General features: G+C 37.1%; 1 protein-coding gene and 1 pseudogene across 1 annotated transcript; one reads left to right on the top strand and one right to left on the bottom strand.

The window, feature by feature from the left end:
• The first annotated feature begins 4,815 nt into the window (after positions 1 to 4,815).
• Positions 4,816 to 6,545, top strand: LOC107458571 (tubulin beta-4 chain). Its single transcript, XM_016076789.2, has 3 exons — positions 4,816 to 5,218; positions 5,301 to 5,570; positions 5,838 to 6,545. The coding sequence occupies exons 1-3, from the start codon at positions 4,825 to 4,827 to the stop codon at positions 6,488 to 6,490; spliced, it is 1,317 nt and encodes a 438-aa protein (XP_015932275.1). The 5' UTR covers positions 4,816 to 4,824; the 3' UTR covers positions 6,491 to 6,545.
• A 109-nt stretch (positions 6,546 to 6,654) lies between these two features.
• On the bottom strand, positions 6,655 to 8,637 carry LOC107458550 (ADP,ATP carrier protein ER-ANT1-like; annotated as a pseudogene).
• Between the last annotated feature and the right edge of the window lie 2,415 nt (positions 8,638 to 11,052).

Raw genomic sequence — 11,052 nt, forward strand, 5'->3', positions numbered from 1 at the left:
TTAAGCACGATTTTGGTTCCTAATGTAAAGGTCGAAATTTTTTTTTGCCCTCGGCCTTTTTTGCCTACAAAATGATTCCAAAGGTTTAACTTAGTTTTAAAATCGTCTTTTTTACCAAATTTTTTATTTTTATTACCAAATTACCGTTAACTAAAAAATATATAAAATAAAAAAAGAAAAAAACGAGAAAAGGAGGAAGGGAAGGTCACGTTGGGGGAGGGGTGTTTCCAGGGAAGAAGAGGGGAAGGGGAAAGGAAAGGTGGGGAATCTCCTCGTCACCACTGTTGCTCCTCGCCACCGCTGCTGCTCTTCACTGCCAAATCTCGCAATTTTCTTTCTTCTTCAGCACACACTCAAATTAACGACAAGAGAGGAGAGAGCAGAGGGAGAGAGAAAGAGAAGAGAGGAACGAAGGCGCTGAGGGAGACCGTGTCCAGCTCGCCACACCCCTGCCCTCGTCGAGATTCCCAGTGCCGTCGACCACCACAGCGCCCTCCTCGTCGCGATTTGCAGCTCGCCACCACTGCATTGCTGTTCTCATCGCAATTCGCGGCGTCGCCACCACTGTCGCAACCCTTTCCACGCGATCAGCCACCACCACTGCAGCTCTCCTCCCCCCGCGATTCGCAGTTCACCGCCGCAGCCCCTCCTCCCCACCACCGCCGCAGCACTTTCTCTCGCGATTCACAGATCACATGCTCTCCCTCGAGGTCCTTGCAGTGGTGTTTCAATTTTTTATTCCTTTTTTCTTTAATTTTTCAGATTTAAAGGACGGTGTTTTTCTTCTGTTTATTCCATTGTTGTTGTTGTTGATGCTTCTGGTTGCTTCTGTTTATTCTTTTTTATTCTGTTATTGTTGTTGATGCTTTTGGTTGCTTCTGCTTCTATTTTTACTTCTGCTTCTGGTCCTGCTTTTGTTGTTGCTCTGATTTCATTATCCATTGTTATCGTTGTTGTTGTTCTTCTGGTTGTTGTAGTTTGATTGTTGTTGATTCTGCTTCTACCTGCTTCTGTTTCTGCTTTTACTTGTATCTTTGTGCCTCTGCTTCTGGTTGATTTTGGAGAAGAAGGGGGAAGAGTATTTTCGTCCGAAGGACGATTTTAAAACTAAGTTAAACTTTCGGGACCATTTTGTAGGCAAAAAAATGCCAAGGACGAAAAAGATTTTCGGCCTCTACGTTAGGGACCAAAATCGTACTTAACCCTCTCTAGAATATGCTTTTGTGATACGTTAATCACTAATATATCCTCTATTTACACAATAAATTGAGCCAATGTATTTAAAAAATACATGGTTCTAAATACAGACAGGATTTGTCGGTCGGACTGGTTTAATTACAAACTGTAGGCTATAATGGTTCGGTTCATCACTTGAAATTGCCAATCAAAAAACCAGATGTAAACTGCTGAACTGGCTGAGAACCAGCCGGTCAGACTGAACCGCCCGATTTGAACAAAATGACGCCGTTTTGCTTAAGGAAAAGAAAAAGAAATCAGAAAAGCGTGTGCGCCCCTCAGCAGTCACCCTTTCTCCAATCTCTTTCGTAGTTCCTTCGAGTAGGGGTGTGCATGGGTCGGGTGAAACCGGGTTTGATGTGACCCAGATCCGACCTAAAATATATATCGGGCCTATTTATTAGACCCGAACCCAACCCTAGACCTGATGAAACCTATATACTTTCGGGCCACGATTATATCGGGTAAAAATCAGGTGAAAACCGGGTCGTTAACATTACATTACCTTGATACATTCTTATAAGCTAGCATGTGAAAATATCCAAATTTCCAATACTCCAACCATTATTTGACATGGTAAAATTCACTTAGAAAAATATAACAAGAACCAACTCTTCTCTAAAAATTAAAGCATAACCATAATCAATACTAATATTGTCTAACAACACCAAATATTTAAGTCAATACAAATAACACAATATTATGCATTAATTAGTCTAAAATCTTATGCATTTTAAACATAAAACATTAACTTATAGTCTTATAATAACTAATAATACAAAATATTAAGGTTTACAATACTTAAATTCCACATAAGAATAGCCCTCATCCATCACTAATATCACAAAATATTAATTGTATATGATGACAAGGCCACCAAACCGATTTCGGGTGACCCAAGCCATAGCCCAGACCCGACCCGAAATAATGACCGGATCTATTTTTGAGATCTTTACCCGGCTCTAGACCCGGTGAAATCACACCAGATTAGACCCTAAAATGTTCGGAACCGGGCCGGGCCATGCACACCCCTACCTTCGAGTTCAGAAGCAGAAGAAGCCCTCAACCTCAACCACCGCTGCAAGGAGGAGTCGTGTTTGCCGCCGTCCGTCGCAGTTAGGGGCTTGTCTCCTTGAGTCTTCGTGCGTCGCAGTGAGAGGCGTTCTCCAAGTCTTTGTCTGTTCGCAATCACCAGTCGCAGGCGCCCAGCTTCTTCCTCGAGCTCGGCGGCCATCGTCTGTCGCCGTCCGTCCTCCTCTGCCATCGAAGGTCAGTGCGTCAGAGTGATTCGTACACGGTGAATTTTTTTAATATTTAATTTGTGGTATTTTTGTGTGAACAATTGATATAGGGTTGTTCTTTGCCATCTTGGGAACGCTGTTGTTCATACGAGGGTTCTACTACACAAGGATTGCATATTATGCTTACAAGGGTTACAAGGGATTCTCTTTCTCTAACATACCTCGAGTTTAGTTTACTAATATATATGTATGTCATATTGTTAAACCATATATACTGGCATACTGCTACTTGCTACTACTGTTAGGATTTTGTTCTATCTAGCGAACCATTCTGCTCTGAAATCGTTAATTAGGACATGGATAAATAGTGATAGGTGCTGTGGATGTGGATAGGTAATTGGTGAATGTGATTGAGGAAGAACTAGAATTGTTAGTGTCAAAATTGAGAAAAGAATTAAAAGGGGAAACTATATGTAGAGAGAGATGGAAAGATTGAGAGGGAGATCGAGATTAAGAGATAGAGATTGAAATAAATTTTATTATTTTGTTTAATGTAAAGTGGGAGATAGAAATTCTAATTTAATTTACACAAATAATAAAATTGGAATTAATTAATTGAAATAAAGGTATTTTAAGTATAAAATGTCATTAAAGTTTCAATTTCCGTTTTTAAAAATTTCAGTCTCTTATGTCTCTATTTTTTGAAAATATTAAAATATTAAAATTTTGGAGATAAAAACAAATTTTAGTACCTATCTCAGAGGCAACAAATATAATACTAAATTTCATTCTCCTTTTCTATTCCATATCTCAAAACAAATGCTACGTACTTTCATTTCATTCAGTATAATTCATTACAATACCTAATACTATTAATCCTGCCTTATTAACTTAAGACCAAATTATACTCATTACGTTTTTCTCATAAAATACTATAATTACATTGTTTATTTATAATTTATTTATTATTTTATTATAAATTAATTTTTTGGTTGAATTTCGATTCAATCAGTTGGATCAATAAATTAAAAGTTTAAGTGGTTTTTTTTTTGTGACAAAAGTTTAAGTGGTTTGATAATTAGTCCAGTTTTTAAAACTTAAAAAAAAATAACAAAAAATTAAATTTTAGCTAATTTTTAATAAATAAATTAATAATTTAATATATTATATAAGTTTATTTTATTAATATAAAAATAAAATATTGACAGAAAAACTAAGTACAAAAATAAAAATCAAAAACTGAAAAGGATATTTTTTTTTATTAAGAATCGTTATCTTTTAAAATAATCGTCTCGAGTCGTTAGAATTTTTTTTAATTATTTGCTATATCAACACAACTTTTTCATACAGGATGCGTGGTTGATAATAATTTTGTTCTCGTAATTTTGATGTACATTATCTAACAAGCAATAGAATTCGTGGCAAAAATAACATTTAGTTTTATTTTTCAGATTAATAGTGGGCAAATTAAATTAGCAAAAATATTATATATACGTATATTTTTTTACTTTTAGTATTAAAAGTGTCGACAAAAAATTTAAAAAATAAAAAATTTATCTTTTATATCATAAAAAATTATACGAAAGAAATAAAACAAAAGGTGCTGCAAATATATTATTATTAAATTAAAAATTTAATTTTAATACATTAATCATGTAAAATATTTTATATAATCCCTAAATATAAAACAATTTTATACTAATATCAAAACTAAATTCTTAAATTAAAGACGTTGTTTGTATACCAAGAAGAGATACTGGACATTCGATCGGACTAGTGCAAAATAATTGTCGTACCTTTTTTATTCATGGATCTGTGGATCAGCTATTGCATGTTATCATTATTATTCACTTTGCTAGTTTCTACATTATTAATATTTCACCATTGTTGGACTTAGCATATTATATGATGCCTCCAGGCACTAGACTCTAGCCAAAATAAATCAGAATGTATTTGGTGGTTCTGGTCCGGTCACTATCTTATTATAATGTAGAGTATAGGAAGGCCGCTTGGGCATCCCAAATGGCATAGCCCTTGCCCGCCCCCCTTGATATTTTCAAAACAGATGTTACGTACATTAAAGAAAACTTGAAAGCACTTCATCTATCTATAAGAAACATAAAATAAGCTACTGTATGAAACGGTTTTCGAGTTAGTGATGTTTGCATATTAATTAATTAATTAACTAATTAATAAGGAAATCTTAAATTGTCGTGCAATGAGAAACTGCCTTGCGAAGCCGGCAGTATTATTGCAGCTTGCTTACACGTGGCACGTGGCAGTCAGTTATAAATATATCTAACTAGTAAACTAACCGAACCCACTCATTGCTTCTGAGGGAGCGAAAATGCGTGAGATTCTTCATATTCAGGGAGGTCAATGCGGGAACCAAATAGGATCAAAGTTTTGGGAAGTGGTGTGTGATGAGCATGGGATAGACCCTGTAGGCCACTATGTTGGAACCTCTCAACTTCAGCTTGAAAGACTTGACGTTTATTACAATGAGGCCACCAACGGCCGGTATGTGCCACGTGCCGTCCTCATGGACCTTGAGCCCGGCACCATGGACGCCATCCGGACGGGTCCTTATGGCCAGATATTCCGCCCGGACAACTTTGTCTTCGGCCAGTCTGGCGCCGGAAATAACTTCGCCAAGGGCCATTACACCGAGGGCGCGGAGCTCATTGACTCTGTCCTTGATGTTGTGAGAAAAGAGGTTGAGAATTGCGATTGCTTGCAGGGTAGGCTACTGGATCTCTCTATCTGTATGCTTATTATGTTTACTACTCTGAAGTCTTAATTGTCCTTTTTGAATAATTATAGGGTTTCAAGTGTGTCATTCGTTGGGAGGGGGGACAGGTTCTGGAATGGGTACTCTGCTGATTTCGAAGATTAGAGAGGAATACCCGGATCGAATGATGCTTACTTTCTCGGTGTTTCCATCTCCGAAGGTGTCGGACACGGTTGTTGAGCCTTATAATGCCACACTCTCTGTTCACCAGCTGGTGGAGAATGCTGATGAGTGCATGGTCCTTGACAACGAAGCACTATACGACATATGCTTTAGGACTCTCAAGCTCACTACTCCATCTTGTAAGTATGCACATATTCTTTTCCTTTTAGGTAAAATATGATTTTATTCTTGAAAATTTTCAATTTTCTCTAGTGTTTTAAATATGTTTCAATACAAAGCTGACATCAACAACAAAGTGTAATTGAAACATTTGAAACGTTAGGAACAAAATTTGAAACCAATTAAGTATTTAGGTTATGAAACTTTTCGAAAACTTTAGAGAGAAAATAGTTTTATTTCTTTTTCCTTACATGTTTTGATTCATTTGCACCTGCAAACAACACCAGTTGGAGATCTGAACCATTTGATATCGGCAACAATGAGTGGAGTTACTTGCTGCTTAAGATTCCCAGGTCAGCTCAACTCAGACCTCAGGAAGCTAGCTGTCAACTTGATCCCGTTTCCACGCCTTCATTTCTTTATGGTGGGCTTTGCTCCACTCACATCTCGAGGGTCACAGAACTACCGCGCACTTTCTGTCCCAGAACTCACACAACAGATGTGGGATGCCAAGAACATGATGTGTGCAGCTGATCCACGGCATGGCCGTTACTTAACAGCATCAGCAGTATTTAGAGGGAAAATGAGCACAAAGGAAGTGGATGAACAGATACTGAATGTGCAGAACAGGAACTCCTCATATTTTGTGGAGTGGATCCCCAACAATGTCAAGTCGAGCGTCTGTGATATCGCGCCCAAAGGCCTTCCCATGGCTTCCACTTTTGTTGGCAATTCAACTTCCATACAAGAGATGTTCAGGAGAGTGAGCGAGCAGTTTGCTGCCATGTTCAGAAGAAAGGCCTTCTTGCACTGGTACACTGGAGAAGGAATGGATGAGATGGAGTTCACCGAAGCGGAGAGCAACATGAACGATCTTGTTGCAGAGTATCAGCAGTACCAAGATGCCTCCCCTGAAGAAGACCAAGATGATGAAAGCTGAAAATGTACCACCAAACACCATTAATCAATAATTTTAAGCTCTTTGGGTTCTTCAATTATTTGCTCCAGTAGTGCGATTCCACTTGTTGCTGTTTATCTTCCTAATCATAACAGTTTTTACTTCCTAATCAATGGCAGCCTCGCTTTGGTTTATTCTCTTCGTTTTATTTCACAAGTTCATTGGTCAAAATCTTGAAATACTATCCGATACACAATGGTTAAGGTTTAGAAATTGAGTACGTATATCAGAATAAACAATATGCTAATATTTATCTTCTATCATTTTATCTTCTATAAAAAGTAAATGAAATGTGTTAACAAAATAATGGATGTCTGACCATGTACAATATTCACAGTCCAGAATATAAATGAATTGCACTTTGAAGTCAAGCTAAATGGTAGATAGGTTTTCTAGGTTCAAATTATATTTCTCCCTCAGAACTTGCATACTAGTGTCTAGATGAGAAGAGGTTGAGCTGATCATATCCAGCAAGCACCCCAGCTCCTGCGACACCAAGAAGCATATTTGCAGTAACACCTCGGAATAGAGCTAAAAAACCCTTTTGACGAACAATCTCACGAAATGCATGCCTTGCGTTATAATACTTGCTTGGTTTCCAGATGTTAGCATCATTCTTCGACGCAGTGTGTCGAACAGGTATGCACAAACCCCTGCTGATGTTGTAATGCTCCAACCTAAGAAGAAACTAGCAAAGAAATTTCCCTGTCGAGAAATAAATGAAAAAGGCTCAGATTAGAAAGAAGGATCATCAAAGACCTGAACTAGTGCTAAGTGACTAGTCATCTGAAATACTGTTATCTGACTTGCTAAATGTCCTAAAGATGAATACTCAAACTCAAGGGTTTGATCATCATGGAAACCTGCATAATCAAGGGTTACTTCAACATTGTGCCCACATATTATTGTGAAACTGAAATAGACCAAACAGACTACTTGTCAAGATACCATAAGAATTTTCAGTTAAAGCATCAAGTCTCAACTACAACTTTTTCCCATTCATTGTGAAACATTGAGCTCTCCTTCAAAAATATAAGTAGTTCTTACCTCGGAAGGCCCAACTGAAATGATAGGCTTCACGGTGTCATAGATCCCGAAGTACATCCCTTGGTACATGGTGATTCCCACTATTGACACCCCAAATCCCCTGTACAAGCCAACAACTCCATCACTTAACAAGGTTTTACGGTACACATCAACTAGCCCTTTAAACTGGCGTTGACTAGTAGCACGACACTCCAATGCATCAGTGCCCAATCGTGTTCGTGCACAATCTAAATGATAAAGAAGCAGTGAAGTAGTTGCTCCAGCGGCACTTCCTGAAGCAACATTTCCAGCAAACCACTTAATGTCCCGTCTCTCTCTTTGGATTGCCCAAAAATGCTTTTGAAGTAACCTTTGAATGCAAAATTGAAAGCCTATAGACCAATCAACTGTTTGCTCAAACATTATTTCAAACAAACACGGAAAACCATTATTTGAAAGTTGACACACAATCACATTAATTGATGGGAATATATAGCAGTAAAAACAAACAGTCTTCCATATGCATTGGCCGTTATTTTATTTTAGTGCAATACCTTGCTGATGCTATTAGACATGCATTGACAATAAAAGCACATAGAAGGCTTCCAGTGTTAATTGTAAACAAACTGGACACATATATTTCAGAAAAATGAGATTGGCTATTACAACGCATATTTGCATCAACCCATCAAAATGCAATAGAATAACATATTTCCTCTTGGAGCAATGATAGAGTTGTCTCCGTGTGATCTTAAGGTCACAAGTTAAAGCCATCGAAACAGCTACTAATGTAATTATCAAGTTAAACTGCGTACACTACACCCTTTGGATGCGGCCCTTACCCGGACCCTGTGTTAATGCGGGATGCTTGTGCAGACCGAACTCAATACAGGACGGATATAAATGCAGCACATGCCAGATCCATGCTATGTTTTCTAGTTCCACTTCCTTATTTTATCTATATTACTAAGAGATAAATGGAAAAGCAATAAAAACTGTGGAAGATTACAATGAGCCATGACCTATTTACTTCACAAACTTGAGAAGGGTCTAGAGTTGTCTAATACCAATCAAGATGTCAATGAAGTGAATAACTCACCCATGTATGGTTTCTTGAGTTGCCCACTTTTAATCATTTCAGCTTGGTTTTGCAATAGGAGTTTCACTCTCTTGATTGGTGCCGCGGCACTCTTCAATATGATTGCTGCTACCCCTCCCATTACAAAATCCTTTGAGAATCTTTCATATTGTGATGATTTCACCATTTTTTCCCTCTTCTGTCTGATCTGAAAGGTGTAAAGAAAATAAAAACAGAATAATAAGAAAGATAAAATCTCAAAGCATTAAACTATTACATACATTCCTAGAGCGAAAACAGAAGATGAATTTCACAAGAGAAGAATGAGCAAGTAGAGTGGAAAGCAAAATGGTTGAAAAATTTAGGATTACCAATAACATGGAAGTTGCATTCATCAAGCACACCAAAGTGGAATGAAGCCTTTAATCTCTTGCACTCAAGATTGTCAAACTTGCGAGTCTAAATAAACTCGTGAAGCTGACCTAGACTCGACTCATAGACTTGTAAGAGTTTACCTATATATATATATATACACACACTCAAATATATGCATTCAAAATTAACAATTTCAACCTTAAAACACATAATAAATTAAAATAGTTCTACAATTATAACAAGTACTTTGGAACACACACAATAACACTGTAATTTACTAAATTTGCAACTGCAATAGCTTTCAATGGCATAAATCAACATCATTCTCCAACAAAACTAAAATAAATTCAACCCTTTTCCCTTTACAAATTACAATTATGAAAAATGAATTAACAATGATCAGAATTCAGATATTCAGAGTTCAGACTATCACAGAACAACTAAAAAATTGAAGTCAGTAACAACTAACAACTAAAAAATGCAGCAAGTCAGTAACAAACTCAAGTAACAACAATGAAAATTTTCTTAAAAAACATACCTGAATGGAGCAGAGAAGCGGCGCAGTCGTGCAGGTAGAGAAGCAGCGTAGTCGTGCAGGCAGAGAAGCAGCGCGGTCGTGCAGGGACGTCCGGACGTGTGCGGCTGTGCACAAACGAACGACGGCAGAGCGGCGGACGGCAGATTACACGACGAACGGTGGCAGAGACTCGACGTGCATCAAAGCAGAACAGAGAGAGAGTCTGCGAGAGTACGGAGAAGCAGAGCAGAAAGTAGAGAGCGACGTGCTGCTGTGCGCGAAGCCGAGCAGAGGAAGGAGACGTAGGCGACCGGCGGCGAATGGCGGACGGCAGAGGTCAGAACATTGAGAGAGTGAGAGTGAGAGAAGAGTGAGTGACCGAGCCAATTAGGAATGTGTGAGTGACTCAAGTATGCTTGGCAACGTCCGATACAAAGCGATCAATTAGAACAACGGGTGGCAAATTGGGTAATTTGTAAAGGAAAAGTTCAATTGTAGAATCAAAATGTTCAAAATTGTTAGATAATTAAATCAACAATATTCAAAAGAGTAGTACAACTATACCATACTAGAACTATCATAAAATTAGAAGTTACAAGAATTATAAGTGATGAAACTAGAAGCTAGAAGAATCACAAGTCAAACTTTATCTCCTAGTCAAAATTGAAGGCTATAAATCAAGTTGAAAGAATCATGAACAAGTTGTACTCATCACCTCCATATTAGAAGAATGATGAATCATGAATTGAAAGCTTCAAGATTAATGACTAAGAAGTTGAAATAAAATTGAACAAGGAATTTGACTAGTAAAATTTCTACTTGTTTCTTGAATCATTACAACTAGTGCTTAGATGTTATAAAAATTACTATTTTATTATGAAGGTTTGCCTATATAAAGGCTTCATATGTATGTTGTTAATTATCTCTCCATGAATCAAAATACTTAGTGTTTGTTTCAAAAAAATTCTCTCCTTATTATTATGAGTGTTAGTGAGTTTGAGAGATGAAAAATATGATAGCGTCGTTTATATGAGTCGTAGGGCCAATTAAATGTGGATATTTTACTTACAAAAATTTAGAAAAGAAGAAGAGGAAGAATAAATTACAGTTTGGGCGGAACAAAAGAAGGTGCGGTTGTTGTGTGACAAACGGAGATGGACAAGTTGAAAATCGAATATCCTTAGCCTTTCTCTCTCTTTTTCTATTTCTGTCTCAGAAAATAACAATTATCGTGCATTCCTCCGGGCTCCACATAGCATCAGCTGAAATAAGGTGTCAACAAAATGAGTTATACACGTAGTATTATTTTACTTATAAATGTAGATAAAGATTAAGAAAATAACAGTGGATGTAAGATTATGTCAGTTTGTGTTGGATTAATTATTTAATAAAGTATATTAATTTAAAAGCACGAACACATGATTAAGTAAGATAATATTTTTGTCTATTTTTATTGATAATGGGTATGAACATGCGGTTTTTTTTTTCAGGTGGACTGTTGTAAGAATTTATGACTTTGAACAAAAAATTATTTTGGATTAGGATAAT

Source organism: Arachis duranensis, chromosome 7, assembly GCF_000817695.3.
Source record: "Arachis duranensis cultivar V14167 chromosome 7, aradu.V14167.gnm2.J7QH, whole genome shotgun sequence".
In the NCBI taxonomy this organism is placed as follows: domain Eukaryota; kingdom Viridiplantae; phylum Streptophyta; class Magnoliopsida; order Fabales; family Fabaceae; genus Arachis; species Arachis duranensis.